Source organism: Heptranchias perlo, chromosome 30, assembly GCF_035084215.1.
Source record: "Heptranchias perlo isolate sHepPer1 chromosome 30, sHepPer1.hap1, whole genome shotgun sequence".
Classification (NCBI taxonomy): domain Eukaryota; kingdom Metazoa; phylum Chordata; class Chondrichthyes; order Hexanchiformes; family Hexanchidae; genus Heptranchias; species Heptranchias perlo.
The window spans coordinates 3,497,924-3,519,999 of record NC_090354.1 but is presented as its reverse complement, the minus strand read 5'-3'; the positions used below and the strand labels follow the sequence as shown (position 1 = coordinate 3,519,999).

General features: G+C 38.2%; 3 protein-coding genes across 4 annotated transcripts in view; all 3 read left to right on the top strand.

Annotated features, from left to right (window-relative positions):
* Window positions 1–3,264: 3,264 nt before the first annotated feature.
* hoxb8a (homeobox B8a) overlaps window positions 3,265–22,076 on the top strand; it is a 38,786-nt gene continuing 19,974 nt past the window's right edge. For both annotated transcript variants that reach the window (XM_067969394.1, XM_067969392.1), the window contains exon 1: window positions 3,265–3,352. The gene's annotated coding sequence lies outside the window, so the exon portion shown is untranslated. The remainder of the gene's footprint in view (window positions 3,353–22,076) is intronic.
* hoxb3a (homeobox B3a) overlaps window positions 3,269–22,076 on the top strand; it is a 90,470-nt gene continuing 71,662 nt past the window's right edge. Inside the window, exon 1 of the mRNA XM_067969378.1 lies at window positions 3,269–3,352. The gene's annotated coding sequence lies outside the window, so the exon portion shown is untranslated. The remainder of the gene's footprint in view (window positions 3,353–22,076) is intronic.
* On the top strand, window positions 13,676–20,522 carry hoxb10a (homeobox B10a). The gene is made up of 2 exons (XM_067969387.1): window positions 13,676–14,439; window positions 19,851–20,522. The coding sequence occupies exons 1-2, from the start codon at window positions 13,734–13,736 to the stop codon at window positions 20,120–20,122; spliced, it is 978 nt and encodes a 325-aa protein (XP_067825488.1). The 5' UTR covers window positions 13,676–13,733; the 3' UTR covers window positions 20,123–20,522.

Genomic DNA, 22,076 nt, shown 5'->3' with positions numbered 1-22,076 from the left:
GACATTAAAAGCAACAAATAATGCTGCGAGTTATTACATGTCTAAGAATCCATTTATTAGCGGAGGGGAAAACTGGCCAAATCACGTGGTTGCCCCAGAAACAAGCGAAACAAATCGTTATCTAAATATTTTAGGATTTAGCCACGTGCATCTGCACTTATCCAGAGCCAGTCATGCCCAGCATGCAGCTACATGTAGCATGTGCAAAGATGTACCTAACAAATATATATCAAATTTCAAGCAAATATTCAGGATATACCTAGCATGTACCCCACATGTACTGAGCATGTAGCCAGTATGCACCTAGCATGCACCCAACTTGTACTGAGCATACAGCCAGCATGTAACCTTCATACACCGAACATGGATCTGGCATAGATCCAGTATCTAGCTAGCATGTACCCAGCATGCATATAACATGAACAAGCATGTGTCTTGTATGTATCAAGTATATACATGGCGAACATAGCATGTTCTCACCATATATCCAGCATGCATTCAGCATTTCAGTACTATGTACCTACCATGTGCCCAGCTTGTACCCAATAGATACATGGCATGTACCTGGCACATATCCAGCATATGCCCATCGTATGTCCATTATGTACCCAGCATACAACTAGCATGTACTCAGTATGTATCCAACACATACCCAGCATGCATCTTAATTACTGAATGTGTGCCGCACCGGGTAAATAGTCCCAATTAACCAATCAGATTTAATGGAGAGCGGAAATATTGTTTTAAAAGTTCTCTCGTCGCCTTCATTCGGTTTGTTTCACTGTCGCATTCTCAGTCTTTATCACTCCCTCTCTGTCTGTGTCCCTTTATCACTCCCCCTCTCTCTCTCTGTCCCTTTATCTCTCCCTCTCTCTCTGTCCCTTTATCTCCCCCACTCTGTCTCTGTCCCTTTATCTCTCCCTCTCTCTCTGTCCCTTTATCTCCCCCACTCTGTCTCTGTCCCTTTATCTCTCCCTCTCTCTCTCTGTCCCTTTATCTCTCCCACTCTGTCTCTGTCCCTTTTTCTCCACTCTCTGTCTCTGTCCCTTTATCACTCCCTCTCTGTCTCTGTCCCTTTTTCTCCCCTCTCTGTCTCTGTCTTTGTTTATTTCTCCACCATACTCCGTCCTTTTGTCTCTCTCTCTCTGTTCTTCTACCTCTCTGTCTCTTTCGCTCCGTGGAAGAGAAGTTCGACTGAAGCCATAAAATGAAAAAAATAGCAAAAAACAACTTGCAAACATGATGCGAATTGTGACTTTCTTACATATCGGGTAAAACAAGAATTGTCCCCCTCCCTCTCTCCTTCTTGAGTACAACCAATCTTTGCCTTTATCTTCTTTTTTTTAACTACGACTTGCTGAATGGACGACGGCCAAACTAAAAAGTTATAATCTCACTCCAAGATCGTGGACGGACATTTATTTATTCCCAGAATACATGGGAATCGGAGCGGCCATATTTGCCCCCGTGACAGAACCCTACAAATCAATATTTAAAAACAAACTCGCCTTCTATACAGGCGGGGAACCAATTTGCTAGTTTCAGCTTCCTGAATACATAGTACTGCAATGGACATTTTCAACATTGTTACTTAATAAAAAATTTTAAAATTAAAATATACAGAAACACAAAATTTTGGGGGAGAAGGGGAGGAAATGGGGAAAAAGAATTTCAAATGGTAATCAAGAAAATAATAAAGGAAAATACTGCATGTAACATTTTGTTTTGGGGGAAAAGGAGGTACACACTATGAATTAAACCCAAAACTCATAGGAGAGGCCGGGGCTTTATTTGGTGAAATAAATTCAAGCAGTTTGTCCAGATGGGCATCTCATTGGGATGGCCAGGCTCCGCCGGTTTACATCGAAGGTTTATAAAAAAAGAAAAATTAAGACATATTTTCAACGGTCTATCCTGTCCAATAAGATAATTTCGTCTTGAAATCGATGTTTCGATCTCTGGAGCTATAACTTTTATTGTAGTTTTATCTCTCTGATAAACTCAATTCTCCATCAGGTCCCATTCTTATTGGTGCAGTTGTGTCGATGAAGCTATTTCTCTAGAATCGCTTTGATAGGAAAAAAGACGCAAGGGTTTTGTTGACAATTCAATAAACAGTTTATTTTTCTGTGTTTTGTCCTGTTCCGTTCTTTCTCTCTCTCTGTCCCTGCTCTCTCTCTTATCTTCTGTTTCAGTCTCCTTTCTCATCTTCTTCCATGTCTTTCTCCGCCTTCCTTTTTCTATTTTCATTCCTCTGTCTCGGTCTTTCTGTCTCTCCGCCCTTTTCTACCCTCGCTGCCTGTTTCTTTAAACAAATTGCAAACGCTGGTCATATATAATTAAAAACAGAAATTGACAAATTCTGATGAAGGGCTTAACGCAAAATAACCCGTCCTTTTTCTTAATAGACGCTGCCTGATCCGTTGTATATTTCTGTTTTTATTCCCCTTTTTACCTTCTCGCTTCTCTCTCCACCCCCCCCCCCCCCGTCTTCCTTTTCTTTATCTTCTTGTCTCCCCTTCATTCTTTCCCTACTCGCTTTTTATCGCCCCTCTCTTTCTGCCTTTCTCAGAAAACGCAAATGCTTTAAGTGCCGAACCGTCTTTTTTTCTTCTGGTCTAATAAGCACTGTCTTTGAACTTCCGTCAGGTCAAGGTCACCTTTGACCCCGGGGTCAAGACAAACACATTCCACTAACAGCACAAACTTCCAAACTTCGCTCCGGAAACGGATCAGTTTCACGATCTGTTAATGGCTCCGAGCAGCCTCAAAGCACAAAAAAAACAAGAGGCGTTCAAACTTGGCGCTGGATTTTTTCCCCCTGTTGACAGAAAGTGAATCTATTTATTAACTGTGTGGATGATGGGCCTTCCAGGGTCTGACGCAGTGGACAATGTTCTGTAACCTTGCCATGTTGCGCCAATAACAGGCAAAAACCGTTGTCATGGCTACAGTTATATTTCACTGATCTTTAATAACATGTTAACGACTCATTTTGAAATGAGCCTCCCTTGGCATCAATCCGACTGACCAAACGAGGTGGAAAGTACACGCAGCGCCGACTTCACATAAATACAACAGCCTCCTAAATAACACGAAGGGTTCTTTTCAAAAGCTAAACAGTAACGGGGGGCAATCTGCATAATCCGCAGGATGGCGCAATCAACGTCAAGCCCTAATAGCAGTAATATTATGCAGTGTGTTATAAAATCTGCAGCGCGCGTACGAACGGGGAGGGGGAAAGAGCACAGATCCCACGACCCATGGTCATTGAGGAACTGAAGGCGTGCAGTATTAAAGCAACAAATGAGAGTTTGGGGAGACCCCTAAACAGACCGTAAGAATCTGACAGGTGAGTAAGTATACCTTCCTGGTGGCCGTAGGTTACTCCTGGCAATGGCGGGATTCTTGAAAGTAATGTTTTGGATCTTGTTTGTACATCACTGAAGCTTTTATTCAATCGAAGCGGAAGATTGTTGCACGCATGGTCCAGAATAGCATATCAGGCGAGCTAACGGCAGACACCAAACCACGTGTAAAAAGAACAGGTCGCAACGAAAATCAGATCCCCCCTATCTTATCTTGGGGTCTAGCTCCTTATTGGACTTGCAGAATTCTAATGCATTAATATAATCCCTGCTTAGCGTTTACCCCCGGGTTGATTTTTGGTTCCGCACATCGATGTAGTCAAAGCAGTAAATACCGCAACTGAGTAAATGGACATGGTCGCCTGATCTGTTTTGACTTAAGCGTCTTTCTTCCGTGTTATTGAGCTGGTTTGGCAACACCTGAATATAGAACTCCCTATGTTCATTATTTTAGATTCCCGCTTTCATAAGCAGCTGGGTTCAGATATCCTGCTACTAGCTTATTTTCGGAAATTTGTGTTGTGTTTAGAAATAACACTCCTTGGTATATTGAATTGATGAGTTCTTCAGCAGTTTTCTGTGGGTTCCGTTGTGTGTTTCTGATCCTTGCGATTTGGATTATTTTGAATTGTTGTAACAAAGTTTGTTTTTATAAGTATTTCGTTCAATGTTTAATTTCTTTGTTTCAGAAAGTAATCATTTAGTGTGAGTCTGGAATGTGATGTTTTGTTCAGTGTGACGGGGATTTTATTTATTTCGATTCTGAAAAAAAGTGTGAGGAAAGTTGTTGACTTTGAAAACGCTCGACACCCAGTTTGACCTTAATTTACTGTTGATTTCCTCTGCAAGAAATATCGCTCGCTTCAGTCATGATTTCAATGTGTGGAATCCATTATTTTCGTCCCAAAGAGCGCATGAAGTTAGTGCTGATCTCAATGCTGATGCCATTACCTTTATTTACCCTGAAAAGGATAAATCATTTCAAGTTGAATTACTGATTAGGCTAATACTGCCTGTCACACGGTTTAATCTTCATGATAATCTAACTCTACCATAGATGCTACACAAGGAGAAATGAGCAGACTTAAGAAAAATGTTTTTCATCAGTGATGCAGCCTTTTTTTTGTTGGTCACTAACTTAAAGCAACAGGAAGGCTAGTCGGAGAGTTGGAAGTGGCTAATTGGAAAAGCAGTAAAGAATGGAAGACAGTTTAATGCACAATGATCTTTCAAAGTGGCTTTTATTTCCCGACCTGCTTATGCTGTAACTCAAAACTGTATGAACACCAACATCAATCATTTCCCTGGTAGGAAGCCCCAGCAATTATTGAACAGTTCGCAGACAACCTTTCAACCCAGAGTTTAAAAAATAACTCGTCTGTTACTCTATGATATATAAAGAGACAATATCTTCAACGCACCGATCGCCATCTCTCTCCGGTTTAAATTCGATGCAAGTTAAAATTTAGGGATCACAGTAGGACAACAAAAGGACTCAAATGTGAAGTTTTATTAGTTAAAAATATTTATTAGATCAGTCTATTGGCTGGTTTACTTGCGTACATCATTTTATAATTATAATAATCAAGCTTGATCTAAATCGCTGAAGTTAAATTTAAAAATCATTTTTAGATTGTGACGTGCCATATGAAGTTTAACTTAGTTAGTGCATATTAATGCTACAAATAGAACTACGGATACAATGGATAATTCTTAGCCTTGAATCCAGCCTCAAGACAGTCACAATTAAAGTCCAAGGTCTTCTTAGTCCCATTTGTGGAGCAACACTGACCTCAAGTGGCAGTCTGAAGTATTGCAGCGGCGGTTTGCATTTAATTTAGCCCAGTGCTGTCTCAACATACGGAGAAAAATTGCTTCCATAATGAGACAATTGATACAAGAATCTCCAATTTTCCAAGACCTATTATTCCAAAACATTAATTACCAATAAATCTTTGACTCTCTAAATGGATCGCATAGTCAGTGCAAACTCGTTGACTGTTATGGTGTACCTACTCTCTACTTTTGTAAAGATTAGCCCAACATATGACTGTATTATCAGAGATTAATGCAGCATTAACAGGGATACACAGATTCTTAAATATTTTTATTTTGTAAGTAAAAATCGGATTTATTTTATGAAATCAACATTAGCTATTCTACTTGAAAGTGCCCCATGTATAAATTGTATTATTCCGATGGCTAAATTGGAAGAGAAAAATAGAGAAAAATACTGCGCGTCGGAAAGGCATTTAATATGTTTGCACCATTTCTTGCGAAACCGTATATAAAAATCTTTAGTAAACGTTCAACAAAATCCTCCCAGTTTGTGCAGCAACCGCCATCACGTGAGCGACAGTATAAGTGATCCATTATTTTCGAACAGTGATTAATAATTTTACAACGCGACTAAAGATATTTTCCTTGAGAAAGGGTCTACATTTTATTTTTGATCGCGGAAATAGTTGTATCTTTGTTTAGGCCCTGGGCCTATTGTATGCTGTTTTTAAAGTTGTATTGTGCAAAGCTGTGATTACAACTCCAAAGATTCAATAGAAAGCCATTTATAATTTATTAAAGTTTATCAAATATTCGTAACTGTGTAAGATTCCTATGGCTGCCAGCATGTAGAGCGACAGATCCTTATTGGCATTCTAAGTTCGCATTGTTATTACCAAAGACCGAAAGTCAAAGTGGATGAGAAGTTGAGGAAAATTCAACGTTTACTTAATAATAATTTATATAGAAAAAATATTAGAATTTAAACGCGCCCTTGCAATCAGTTGAAACGAGGAATAAACCGTGGTACTCGTTTCATTCTGAACGGAGATTTCCTCCTCAAGCTTTGCCGAGCTAAAATACTGTTGTTGGTAAAGATTTAAAGCTGGATTTTATATGTCATTGTAGACGCATTCTCTTTATCCGCTAGCTGGGTCAAGGCGACACTGTTACATTTAAGTCCATTCGACCTGATCAAACTGACAAGACTGAGTAAGAAAATTCACTTAAATTTTATTTAAACTTGAACTGAAATGCAAAAATGTAATTTTCATGTGGCGAAAACAACAAAAATAGTAATTAAAATCAAGTTGTTAATTTTAAATCGTTTACATGTCGTTTTAAAATCTCAAAAGTTGCTAAATGTGATTAGCTTTTATTAGTGAAAAGAAGCCAATAATTAACACCTGATTACAGGTATCCCGCTTATATAGTTCTTCCTTTATTAAAAACGGAAACACGCTGCTGTTACAGTGGCTACAGAATGATGTATCTATTTGCCGTGACAATAAGTTATTTGTTGAGAAATCGAAATGCAATGTGGGCCTTTATGGTATTCCTTTCTAAAATAAAGACAAGCGATTATTTTTACATTTAGAAAATAGATTAAAATGCGACTGTTCTACAACAGGGGCCGACAATGTCAGAGTCAGTGTTCGGAGTGCCACGAGAAGGAAAGTCAAAATCCTTAAAGCTATACCGACTAAAAAATAAATTAGGCGCCGAATAAGTGCAGATCTTGTGATCGTGTTTGATTTGGGTGTTTTGTAAAGAGATGATACCCTTGCAATGAGTTGGTGGTTGGCAACTTATGTCTGAACACGAGAAAGGGCTCGTTTGATAGATAGATCGATAAATAGATGAATAGATGGATAGATAGACAGATAGATACATAGATACTACATAGATATATATATATAGATAGATAGACAGACAGACAAATAGATAGATAGATAGATAGATAGATAGATGCCTTTATTGCTTTATTCATTCACGTATAAGCTAGTCAGAAGGAATGTCTGTCCAGCTATTTATTATATGGGGCCATATTTCATTAATTGTTGCTTTCCTAGTTATAGATTTGCACCGTGAGTAAATTCTGGAGCTAAAAGTGCTTTATCTGCGTTTGAGCTGTGAACGTTTTGGAATGTTTTCAAAATAACTTGACCTTCACACGGCTTTAAGAGTGAGTGAGATGGTTGACGCAGACTCGTGATCAGAATGTCATCAATGTGGATTAACTGGAAAAAAAAATCAAGCATGTCCTTGTGGGCCTAAAACCGCAAGCTCATGCAAGATCACTTCCTGGAATAGATTCGGCACGTTCCCATCCGAGGCACAAGAAGCTCAGAGAGGAATAAATGTACAATTGATTGTATGTGGTCAATGGGTGGATTTATTTGACCCAATAATAAGTCAGAATTGTTGACTGTGGTGGAAGTTCCGGTGTTTCTGTTTCATAATATACAGCGCGGAATCTGGGTTGATGCTGATGTTAACAAAGTGTAATTTACTGAAAATGTGATATTTTAAAGGATCACCATGTTAACTACCAAATCTCATTCGATTTAAAATATTCATTCTCTGCATTTCATTTAGAGATTTTTTTGCAACCCCTGGAACTGTGCGCAGCTCCTAGTCACATGTGAATAGTTTTTTTTAAGTATCAATAATTTTTAAAATCGGTAACAATCCAACTTGGAACATTAATTAATTCAGGAAGGAGGAGGGAGTTTAGTACTTGGGGACTATTATAAGAGTATTACTTTGTTACTATTAGCGTTAGTCTCTTTCTATCCTATTGTTAAATTAAGACAGAGGATCCAGGCCTCGCTTTTGCGTGTTTTGTGTTTCTGTTTATTATAGTAGAGGATTTATGCAAAGCAGCTTCGTCTACTGCTGAAAGAATTTAAAGGAGTCTTGAAGTTTGCAGAGAGGAAGATGCTGGGACATCACCTTCACCTTGAGCGAATTAGATTGGATCAATGGACAGGTTGATTTTGAGTTTAATTTAGAAGCCCAGATGCAGGCCAAACGAGACAGGGATATGAAAAGATTCGGAGAGAAGAGGTGCACAGGAAACGATGGTTTGTTGATATTGAGTTTGGATTTTACAAACCAGCGTTTTGAAAGATGAAGAGAAGCCCGAGAAAAGTAAAGAGCGCCACAATTTTGTGACCCTGTGAGGCAACGAGTTAAAGGGGGAAACGATGGGCTGAGGGAGGGGAAATTATTACGTCACCTTCAACTTGGAAAACTGAGGCTTGGTAGTAGATAGATAGAGAAATAGTCAGATAAATAGATTAGATAGATTAATTGATTGGTAGACAGACAGACTGACAGACAGGGAGACAGTTAGGCAGACAGACAGACAGACAGATAGATATGTAGATAGATAGATAGAGAGCTGCGTTCTTGGCTATTTCTGTTTGATTCATGCTATCAATAAAGACACAGAATAACTACCGAATTGAGATGCTAACTCGCTGCATGGAGTTTAATATTTGATTCCTTTACCTGCGGTTTGCCGTAAGCCGATGTGCTTCCAAGGAAAATTTCTGTCGGGAGGTAGACTCTTGGTGGATTGTGTGGTATTATCGTTATTTCCTTTCGTGGCGTCGCACTGTTTCATTCTCCGGGCCCTCTGTGAGATTCCGAAATTAACTATAAAACAAAATAAGAAAAGTGCAGGATTCGCCTTCGGAACTTGGTAACTGTGACGCCTTCTCCCTGTAAGTTCCTACAATCTTAAACTTAACTTGAACGACTAACGATCGAGTTTTAGATCGTTTCCAAACGAGTCTGTGTGGGAGACTGATCATTGGTTAAGTTGCAGCGAAATCATATGAAAGATGCAGAAATGTCCCAGGAAATTGCTTGATTGAAGCTGAAAGTCAACCGATCTCCGCTTCAACAGTATATTTTTAAGTAGCAAAAGTATAAATTATAATAGACCTGCACAAATACAATCGAGTTGTGACAAATTATATTTAATTTTCATCGTCTTCTAACCGTATATATATATGTGTGTGTGTGTAAAAAGACCGTACGTTGTCGGTTAGCAACTGATAAGACCCGGTATTGTCCCTCTCTCAGTGGCTACCGCGCACCGACTCGAGCTGATAGTAAACGGCGGTGACTTTCTGTTCTGACGGTGAGTTTTGTGAAATAAAACGGGAGAATTTCCTGAACTTTCCCATTTGTACAAACTTTCCAAGAATAAACCTAGAATTAATGGAACCGATAAAAGCCTCATAAAATTTAACATTTCAATGTGATGGTTATTATATATGTATCCATATTATATCCAAAGACCTGAGACGATGGCGTTACATTCACTGAAGCGACTTAGAACTTTTGTTTCAACGTTAAAGGCGCTGTGAAAATGCAAGTTGTTGGTGTCATCGTACATTCGATAATATGTACACATACCAATTTCACTGGTATATCAAATAAATATATACAACTATTCTTTGTGTGGCCGCTCAGCATTTTAAACTTTCCTTCATTTGTACATTTGAACGAAAGCGAACGAAATAGTGAGCGAGAAAGAGAAGGATTAAGGGCATAACAACCATTGTGGACTGAATTGTGTGATTTGGGAGTTTAACCAGTTTGGATTCAAAAGTGAGAGTATTTAAATTTTTAAATACTAAACTTGATTAATTAGGAGAAACTATAAAACCTACAACATTATCTTACATCTATTTGCAGTTAAGATAGTATCACTGGTTATTTATTGTCGGTGCCCGTCTTATTATTGTTGCATTATGGAAGAGAAATCAATATTTTTGTGTAAGTTTTAAAAATCAAATGTTTGTGTGAATTTCTCCATGGTAATTAGCGTTTGACACCACTTTGCAGTAAATGTCCTGCTCGCAATACGTAACCCTCCTCGGATTTAGTGTTACTCTATTAAGGAGCTATTAATGAACTCTGTTTCAAATCTGGAAAAAATAATGCGACCCTTGGAAAAAGATTTCTTTACTTAAATACAGCTCCGTGATTGTAATTCTTCTATAAACAATGACTATGCAGGGCTCCTGGTGCTGTTGCTGTCACCTTTATTGTATGAATCTGATTTAAATATCTTAGAATTATATATGGCTCGTTTTCACCGTGCAACCACCAGCATCGGGGATCGTTCCACGCTCACTTCTGCCTCAATGTTTTTTTAATCGACGCAGTAATTCTTATCAAGAGCACATTGGATTCTGCGCTGTACGTTTCTGAATGCTTGTGGGACGCGTGGCCTCCATTGTAAATTTCAACGTTAATTCGGACTAAAGGAAAAACTGCACGATCTCAAAAAAACTCTGTACAAAAGTGTCGTTTATGATGTAAACTTTAATAGTTTACAATCCCCATGGGTTTTTTTTCGCAGGGGATACAAAATGAATGTTGTTATTCAATAAGCACATATAAATTGCTTTGATCGGTAAATTCTGGCTGTTCAGCAGCACGTATACTAAAACTGGACGTATACACTGTTTACCAAGACCCTTGTGCAAGGAATACACGTAAATTCGTGTGTAAAACACCGTGTTTTAAAAGTAAAGGTACCAACGGATTATGGAGGTCAAATGAAACCTATGAGAAGGACGTATTACTTATCAAATTCATAATTTGGTTAATCTAATTGTTGGGCGGGACTGTTTTCACAATCTCACTAAAAGTATCCCAAATCTCCATGTGTTTTTAATAATTATTTTATGCCTCACTATTCAACTGTGCAATCTAACCTCATAGTTTCTACAAACCTTTATTTTAAAAAATAATCCAAATCTGCAGTTTTGCAGCAGTATATCCTTAACAACGTGTGAGAGCAGCAATTTCAGCCCCTTTTTAACAGACCCGTTTTTCACTGCGCGCGAGTACATGTGGTATTTACATGCACAATGAATCATAAAATGTAGCCGAATTATGTGTCTATCGACCCAGTTATGCAATTTTGTGCGTATGTGTTTAGGTAAGGACTATAACGTAACTGCATAATCTATCCAGAGATTAACGAGTGTATATACACACATACATACACTAATGTGGAACTATTGTATTAAAGAACACTTTCTGAGTCCTGCATTTATATTCTGTGTTTATTTGGTATGCATGATATCCACTGTATAATTCCCCTCTCACCCCTTTACTCTCTCTCCCCCACAAAGAGTTGCCTGCGCTTTAGATTGTCCTAGACGGTGCCCAAAATACTGTCCTCCAGGGTCTCGTTACAAGCAGGGGACGGGATAATCCCTCAGCCTATTCTCTTGAAAGTCGCCCCTTAGTCATTTCTGTAGAATTATTGCTGCAGTTCCGGGTAGAAAAAGTGTCCCCACGTGTGTCTCGTCCATGTGGCAATAACATGCTACAATCCACTATTGCGTTTCTGCAATATTACCCGGTTGTAAATTGTAAGTAAGTCCAGTTCTACATACAAAGGTGTTTTCATTTCATTTTAGATGATGTATTTCTCGGGGTGGGTAGGGGTGTGAGAGGCGTCGAATCCCATCTACAACCTAATTCAATTAACAGCAGAACATATGAGTTCCGGTTGTATTTCCAACTCACATTGATGATTCGTTGCTGCTGCTTCCAGTGAATTAAAATATGTGCGGACTGTACAGTTTTAACTTTAGTCACGAAAGCAGATTTAATTGAGGTTGAAAAGGACAACTCCACCAAATCTGTAGTTAGTCAGTTGTCAATAGGAATGTCCTAATCTGTCATCGTCAGGATTTAGATTTTTTTTGTTGTTAAAAATATTTACAGTTGGTAACGTGAGGTCGCGGGGGGAGGGGGTAATATTTCAGAGTTAATTTTTTTTTGTTAATAAAGTTTGTTTCCCCTGAGTTGGCGCCTGTGCGTGATTTGACAGAATGGCTATAAAATATCTCAGTCTCGGGAAAGAGACAACTTACATAATCCTCCCTTTCTTAAAAAAAAACAGATTTAGGCCCAAAACTGCTATTGCAAAGACATGTTTGCACCGGAGATTTGATCTCAGTTCAAAACCTTAGGGATACATAAAGTCAGATTTAATGGATATATATTAATGGCAAAGCGAACGGTCTCTAAATGAACAGCTCTGCACAAATATACTGCAGGCCTAAGATTCCTTTCTTTCAGAAAGATGTATGTGTCCAATATACGCACTTGCATTAGTAAAATTACCTATTTATTTACATGTTTGCTTGTTTAGTTATATGTGTATTCAGCTCTCTAGTCCGCCAAAGCTTAATACTTTATGAAAAATAAATAAATATAGCAGAATTTAAGCATATAAAACATAAATAATCATCTTTAACGTTTAAAATAGCAAATAAGGAACTTAAAGACTTCAATAAAAATTAAAATAGGCAAAGGGAAAAGTCTCCGGAATACAAAATCGAAACTGTAAAGTGAAGTTTTGCCATTTCTTTGTTAAAAAAATAAAAACAGGTTCGAGAAACAGCGAAAAATTAAAATAAATAGATAAAACGTAATTCTTTTTTCAAATAGCTAGATGAACGGATTAAAATATTTGTGAGGGGGGAATTGCGGCCATCTTCGAACCCTGGATCTCATTGCCCTCTTTTAACCCAGTACAGTACAAGAGAGAGACCCTAGAACAAAAGTTAAATATTTGTACGTTGTTACAATCATTCACGCCGTATTGTTACACCCAGTATTGTTTGAAATGATATTCATATTTTATGCATTTGGAAACTGCAGAGATCCCACGCCCAGTGCTATCTTTATATATAAACTGCCACCTTTACCCAAAAAAGCCTCTACCTTGAACTTTGCTTTTGAATCACGTTTGTGCGTGTGTGTAAAATATATATTTTCAGATTCACGTAAACTTAAGTCCAAACGCCATGTCCCATCTGATGGGAGGCTGTTAATGTCACTTAACTGTATGACGCTATTGAAACTATAAATTAACATTTAGCCGTTCCAATAAATTAATTATATGTATATATATAGAGATATTTATCTATCACATTAAAGATATATATGCCTATTTCTCGAGGTGCCGGCATCATTCTTCCTGAAAGCTAATGCATTCTTTCCACTAGTGAATTTCTGTGTTACTTTCAGTTTTCCTCTTTTGTCCGTATTTCCTCTAAATCACTACTTCCACAAAACAGAACTTGAAAGATGCATGTAGCTTCTTCAGTGTTCCTGCTGTCGCCATACTGTCTGAAAAAATCCCTGCAAAATATAATCTTGTTTTGTTTTAATTTGACACAAAAAATGCCTACCACCGTGTTTAAGTTGAAGTGGTGAATATTTATTAGTAGAGAACGAGAGGCTTCCCTTCCAAGTTGGTTAATTAAAGCAGAATTAACAAGCTTGTATTTGTCACAATAACTAAGTGTAGCGGAGCCCCACCAATGCATCAATTTTCGTCTCATTTCAAAACCCCCGTGATGTGGGCGGAGCCTGCAGTGGCTACTGGCATTCTGATTGGCCGGTTGGGAGGAAGTTGTCCACCGCCGCCTTCTGATGAGTCCAGGAGAAATGTCAGTTTGATAAGGACCTTTTTTTTTCTTTCCACCCTCCCCCCCTCCTCCCCCACCCCCCTCCTCAGCAAATTAAGCTGCAGCTATGTCATGTTCGGAGAATTCTGCTTCAAGCTCGTTTTCAGTGAGGTCTTTAATTTGCTCCAGCCGAGCTGAACCTTACTGTCCTGGGGGTTATTTGTCCTCCAGACCGGACCAGGGCTACAGGGTGCAGAATTGGCAAGTTGGCCTAGCACGTCGTATCCAAGGGGAAATGAATCACCAGCAAGGCATAGGTTTGGTTCCACATCAGTACGTGCCAGGGATATCAGGGTGGGCAACCCCGTCACCATCCAGCCACACTGGCCGACTTCAGCAGATAAACACTTTCTCCTTCGCGTCCAGCGTGAAGGAGGAAACCAACTATTGTTTATTAGACGGGGATAAGCACGCGAAGACGCGCCCTGAGGTTTCAGTGTACCCGAGGGTGATTTCTGAAATGTGCACCAGTGACAGTGGCAGGATTCCCATGCCCAGCTACTTCCGTTCAGAACCGACCTATCCATCAAATAAACCCACGGATTACAACCAACCGCAGCTAGTCACTGCTCCGTGCTCGATTCAGTCCAACATTTCCTTCACTTCTTCCTTCGCCACGTCGTCCTCCTCAAAACCAGGTGAAAACGATATAAAAGTGAGCACCTCAAACGATCCCGGCCGCGGAGACGCGGGAAAGAACACCGGGGGAAGAGAAAGTGCCTCTTTACAGTTTCCTGGCGCGAATAAGACACTTTCCGAGAAGGAAACAAAAGGTGGGTAAAACCATGAACGAAAGGAAGACAAGCAATTACACGGCAATTGGAACAGGAACATAGGCAGCTCTCTCATCTGCGGCAAGGTGACTTTATTTAGGCCATAAAGGAGCCTTTTTGTCTCCAGCACAAAGATCCCTCAGTACAAATTAATACCTTGAGTAATTTATAGGACAGACCCGTTACGGCAGAGTAAATTACAAACACGTTTAAGTGACCCTTTTAAAGATCAAAACAACGGAAGGTTCCTGTTCTGAAGGCCACTCCTTAGCTGCATTAGAAACCGTTGTAAAAGTCCCCAATATAAAAACCCACCTAGGCAAAAATAAATGAGCATTTCCAAATGCAAGGCATGTTTAAGAAGAAAACTTTAAGCTGTAGTTATATCAAGTAAAATATAAACTTAAAATAGCGCTTCCGTTACCACATAAATAATGACATATATGCAAATATATATATGTCTATATAGCTATATAATTTTATGAGCATATATACATAATTATAATTATATACACAGATAAATGTTTACAAAATGACATATATATCTATATAATTATAATGCCGATATATATGTATATCTATATGCTTGTATATACAGATATATACATTTATCTAAATATATATAATTATACGTATACACATGGGCAAACAAATTGAACTGACCTACTAATTAGTAATCCGAGGCATCATGTATACACATACGTTCTTCTGTATATATGTATGCATATATATATATAAATGTCTGTGTATGTATGTGGGTAACATTGCATGGATAATTAGAGAGTTTATACATACATATATAGAAACATAAATATATGCAGATAAATATTCCTTTAAATGAAATGCCAGAAAATGCTCGAGTTTAGGGTTTTGGCGCAAACGTTGCATTAGTGGTCAGCAATATTTTTGATAAACAGCTATGGGTGTTGATATGTTGGCTGTGAGGCTGACACCCGGCGAACAGCAATCTAAGCATCCGAGCGATGGTCTTTCAATGGTTGGCTCATGTATCAAAACAATCTAAGATGCAACTACAAATTCCAAATACTGAATATAAATAAAATGAGCTTGATGGCACCATGTGATATTTACTTAAGCTCTCTTTGTTGCCATGGAACTAGATTATGGCGCCAAAGGAAAATTACATCACACAGCGCTGCAGAGGTATTGCAGTATTATTTTATGAGACCTCGCTCCTCGGTAAGTTAGGGATAAAAGAGCCACAGGGGCAAACAAATTGAACTGACATGCTAATTAGTAATTGAGGTCCCCTTAATGCTATTTCCTGGTAGGTATCTATAATTCCGATGGTGCTCTGGCTGTGGTCTGTTTCTAACACAATCTATGAGAAGTGTAATGAATATCAAGCAATTTTTACTATCGCTTTACCGATTCTTTCAGAAATTGACTATTATGTAACAGGTGGTCAATGGGTTTAACTTTTGCGTTGGAGTAATTCCCCTTTCCTTTTTTCTGGAAAACATAAATAAAAAACAAATATCTATAATTTTCCCCTACCCTGACCCGCTACACAATAGGAAAGAAGCGAGTAAACACCAGAATGCAATAACTCGTAGGAAGTTATAATCAACTCGGATTCGCCATAACGGATTTCCTCCCCCTACTCACAAACAAAAAAAAAGAAACATTGCAAAGCGAAGCCAGTTCAACTGCATTAAAGTCTACAAGTCCTTTGTAAAATCGGCCCAAACCCTAGCAGTTCAAATGGCTGGTTCCTTGTTTGTGTCTGTTTTGTGTGTTGTTAAGGTTTAAGGATAAATGTTGGGCTGATGAGTTGCTCTTTCTGTCTAACACTGATTTTTATTGAATGTTTACCTACACAAACAAGTGACACAAACGAGAAGACTGTACTACACGTCAAGTAACAATGGTGTATCCAACTGTTTGTATTGTTATGGAAATCTGGGACATGTGAAGCACACGTTACACTGTGAATTTGAGGCTAGGTATTGTAAAGGGGCGTGTAGTGTGTCTCTTGTCCCACTAAACAGACAGGGAACACCTCGCAAGTAAAATTAACTCTCATTTAGGAATAGAGAAAAGTTATGTATTTCAATCTTATCGTCTTTTTCATTTCAATTGTGTATGGTTGCATTAATGCCATTTATTGACAGAACCTAGACTAAATCAAAAGTGTGCACCCAAACTACAGACTGGGTAATTCTGAATTGATAAAGGTTAGTTTAAACTGACAAATAGACTTGGCGGGGACTGTTGTAAATTAACTATAAACACCCTCCGTAGATGTCGGGACTCATGATTTCTTTCTTACCAATGAACAGCCCATAGTTGAGCTGATCACTGACAGAACACTCAATGCTGGTCGACCTTTAATTCCGTAGAGTGAAATATCATTGAGCAGTTTTTTAATATAAAAAGTATAGGTAATATATCATTGCTGTTATCCATTTATTGCACAGACCTGTTGATGTGCCCAGTTTCAGGAGATTATTTGACTTCCAAGGACATTGAATTTCCATTTTTAGTTGATAACAAAAATCTCAGTTTGGCTCAGGAAAAAAACTAAACTCAATAACAACAACGCTTCCGCCATCTTTGCTGCATTGAAATAACGTCAGCTTCACACAAAGAGCCTAATGACGTGACAAAGTAGCTAATAAAGACGGAGCCCTTAAATTGAGTTGGGATTTTGACTGTTTTAAAAATTGAACTTGCACATAATTAATCGATACTTAAAATTAGAACGTACATTGCGATTCACACATATCAGTTATTTCCCAAACAACTTCCCAAACAATAATATATTTTATTGATATAAAATAATCATAACAGTTGCAATATAAATCCGCGAGTAGGATTCAGACATTAGTATACAATATGACTTTACAACATGTAATTAAAATGCTTTACTCAGTCAATAATTAGCTTACTGCTTAAAGATATATTGTAAATTTGCATGCTCATTTTTAAACCGAACCCCAGGTTACGTTGTTTAGGACTGTATTTCTTTTCAAATTCTTGCTGTTCCGGTCACTTCAGTCTCGTTGAGTAATTTTCCGCATTTTACATGCATGCAGGCCAAGGTAATCACAGCACGCAGTTTCCATTTTGATCTAAAGGTTCGCACAATTAAGTTATAGCATTTGAATAGAAAATGTAACACATGGTGCAACTCTCACACACAGCAATACGACCAAGAAATTGACACAGCAGCATTTACAAAAAGAACTATTGGAGAAACCTGAGGAGATTTCAGTCCGACTATTATCTAATTCCTTTCCTTTTTGACCATTTGGAGCGCCAGATAAACACAGATAAAAGAAAAATATTATAATTTAGCCCCATGTCTTGCACGTATGTATTTGACCACACATTATTAATTTGAAATGTATGATACATTCGCATGTATTGATTATCATTGGGTCGCCAGAACAGACGCAACGAACATTCTTGAATTGTACCTGGTGCTTCAAAGTCAGGCCGTAATAGTTTGCGAATATTTAAAAACAGGTTTTATGACTTTAAATAATATTTGTGGACAGGAAGATCCAGTACGAATGCGGTTAATATTGGGGAATTGTGATATGTCATTGAACGGAATGGAATTGATAAGATCTTGCGATCTAAACAAGAGCTAAGAGCATGGCCAATCAATAACCATTTATAGATTCTTTAAGCTGTGATATTCCCGCAAATAGGTTTCGTGTTTTTCTCCTTAGAATTTAATTGAAAGATGGCCGGTAACGAGCTGATCCCTGCACTACACACACCGTTTCTCGTATGGAGCGAATATTTTAGCTCTTTATCGATTGCTTCTTTATGACGTTATTAGTTTTACAAATTTTGTACAGTAGTTGGATCAACAAACCTGGACATTTCTTATGTTCCATGATTTTTAACCCCCTCCAAAAAAATCAAGAGCTTGCCCTGTGTCAGGGTGTAATTCACATCAACGAAATTGCATCTGATATTTTCTTATCCTAAAAACCCTCTGTTGAATGGATATCCGCACTTTCAACGGGGTTAAATTATAGACTTTAATTGCAACTATAGGATTTCACAAAAGAGTTATTAGGACTCGGGGGACCCAAGTAGCTTGTCTTCAACCAATATAGACTGCAAAGATGTTGAGAAACTGGGTGTATCTTTGCACATACAATTTGGGTACATTTGACCTTTTTGCCAATAATGACTTCTGGTTCATCCCATTTCAGTTTAATTCAGCGATATTGGCGGCATCGGCGACATTTGACTCGCATACAGTGAGGTTTACCTCAATAAACATGGGAACCACAGATCCTTTTACAATTTAAAAATCCTGCTAATAAGTCTAAAAGTTTATGTAGAAACAGTCAGCATAGCAATTTTCATCAGAACACTCACTTAAAAGGGCGGCGAATGACAAAAACTATTTCAAAGTGCGTCAACTGTTGCATTAAAAACTAACAAAATAAATGGGAGACTTTCAGCAAATAAAATAAAATGAATAGCGACGAGACGCTTTATAAAAAGGCGCATGACTTCCCGTTGAAAACATCTGTGTTCCTTGCCCTCTCCGCAAAGGAGCTACTCCCATTTCCTTGCATAAACCATAACCTTTAAGTGAAAATCCAGTGTAAAGGCGACATTATAGGAGTTAAAGGTTATTTTGCAATGCTGCATCACGCTTCTAAAACAATTTTCAAAAGGTCATTTGCACTAATCATTGACTCTGGAAAGTTAATAGATGCTTAAAAGTCCTTTTGTGAGATGCCCCTTGGAAATACAACAGGTTTACCTTAAACTAGTTAGGCACATTTTTTAAAAGGGGAGCTTATAAATTAGAATTTAGGGGTACGATTTTCTGCTAATGTTAAGCTATCTTAGCTGTTTAAAACCTACTCGTGACGTTTTTTGCAATGAAGCTTTCGGGACAATCCTATCTCTTTACAGTCAGAATGTAAACTGTAAAAAGGGTGGGGGTTTAAGTGTTGTCTGTGATATCTTATTCCATTGCATTGCATCTGAATCTTGTTAGAAATCAAGGATTAGGTGTAATGTGATTTTGAAATATCATTTTAGATTCAATCTTAACTAGGCCTTCACTGTAATTATTTGTCCAGGTGCAAGATTTATCTTCAAGTAAAGCTGTTGGAACACTTATATTGATAAGACCTAAAGTTAATAGCATATATATTCGAACCGGTAATGCAGCGTTGTGATACAATATCATTTACAGCTTGTGCTAATGTGGAACGGGATAAAATCTGAACTGTTCACATTCCACTAGTTGACTGTAAGCCGACACTCCCACCCCTCCCCGCTCCCAACTGGGAGACCTCCTTCAAAACCCTGAGTCATGGTATCGTTGATGGTGAAAGAAAGAGAAAAAAAACAGAACCCGTTTTATTCAGCAGGTCGTCTGACAATTTGTTTTTCCCGATTGACAGAGAGCACAAGGGCTGAGAATGCGATAAACTGGCTGACGCCGAAGGGCGGAAGGAAGAAACGCTGCCCGTACACCAAGCACCAGACACTGGAGCTGGAAAAGGAATTCCTCTTTAACATGTATTTGACTCGAGAGCGCCGCCTGGAGATCAGCCGGGGCGTGAATCTAACCGACAGACAGGTCAAAATCTGGTTTCAAAACCGAAGAATGAAACTGAAAAAGATGAGCCGGGAGCACAGAGTTCGAGAAATATCGGCTACTTTCCCCATCTGATGAACGGGCTAACGCTTTTCAATTTAAGAAAATGAGACAGTGGACGATATAAGGCATCTCCTTGCAGAAGTCCGGACGCTGCAACAACATTGAAGGGGGGAGGGGGGAGTTTGGTGGTCATGGGGAGGAGTTGCAAGTTCACAAGTCTAGTCACTACAACAACAATGAGCCCGCTAAGGGGAAGGGTAGAAGGTGGGATGGAGGGATTGCAAGTTCAAAATGACGAAACATAACAAAAAGGTACTGATTTGCTTTTGAAAATGAGCACATTCTGAAGACTCGTTTACTGCACAGAAGTCCATTAATTGCCATCAATTAATTTAGTGCCCTATCACTTAATTATGAGAAAAGGAACTGAAAGAATGTTTGGAAAAGGCAATAAAATCTGGTTTGCATTGTACATTTTGTCCTTTTTGTTGGATTTAAACTACGTATAGTTATACCACATATATGTGTCATGCTTACAAGAGTAATCATTTTAGGGTCTGCAACTTCCGCTTGTTGTGAGACAAAAGAGAAATCGGCACTATTAGATAACACCATCTGCGCAGACATAGTTCACGCACAAGAATGTTTGAAGCACTTGTTAAAGTATAGCAACAAAATAGCCTCAAAATAGAGAGGCATGTTGAAACAATTAGAGGTTAGTAATTATGGGAAATGCTAGGTCTACCAAGGAATAAATTTTGAATTATTTCTTGCTTATAGATAGATACATCCTGCTTTGTCTTAAAGCAAAGGTGTTTCTTAAAGTAATAAGAGGACATAAAGGTAAAAACACGTTTTCCTAGATGATCGCCCTATCAAGAATCCCCCTGCTTCTTAGTTTGTAAGAATGACTATTTATGCACATCATTGAATGGGCACGCTTTACAAAAATGATATCAAACAATGTGCAATTCTCTTCGTTGCTCTCATGTGCTTTCAGTGGGCAATCACAATGCCCAATAAACACGATTGTTGTTAAAAAGTGTTCTAAGAGTTCCAAATAAAATCTGATTTTTCCATTTCAATGCACGACCGCATCGTACAAAGGACAGTTAAATAGAGGTGCTTGGAAATAACAAACTATGAAAAATTGCAAATCGATTTCATAGAGATTATAGTATTAACACTTGCATTTATTTAGCGTCTTTCACGTGGAAACGTCTTAAAGCTTTTACACTATAACTTGCTTTGGAAATGCATTGACTGTTGTTATGTAGATTAACAAAATGTTTTACAATTGACTTGACTTAAAATAACATCTAATAACTGGAGATGTCTGCTAAATAAAGATTTGCGGAAGAGGTAAAACAGTTATTGGATGCACATTTATTGATATAAGCATTTAAATGAAAGAAACAAGTACTAAGTTTGAACGCTTTTTGATGATCTTATTGTTATGAAAGGACAGATTCTTACATAGCGATTTTTTTGTCTGTGTCCCTTTGACTAACATCAAGTGACTAAAATTATTCATGAACTGGCCTCCATACACCTTGCTCATACCTCCCAAACAGAAAACAATTCGCATAGGTCCCCGCTGGCTACTAATTTCATTTTTTCATTTGCCATTGATCTATATTTTTCCTCCCTACACCTAAAAATACCTCAAAGCTTCTCGATTCATGTTGAGGGCAAAAAAAACCCATCTGGGTGGGGAACTAATTGGACCCCGATTTGTTTAACAAGATTCAGCCTCAATTTTACGGTTTAATTTCTCATTCTGTTCCACACTACAGACGTGGCGTAAAGCTTCCCATCAAAACGTGAATGGAATGTGAGAAACCAATAAATTAATACGAACTCGCAATAGCAATTCCAGATTAAGTACATCGGCAAATGAAAATAGATATAGACACAGGCGAGTGTTTCAGTCAATGTTCTTGAGAAGTAATGTCCACTGGGGGATAGGTAGTTGTTCTTTTGAACATCTGTTGCATAAATAATGCGAATATATAGCAATCGGTTA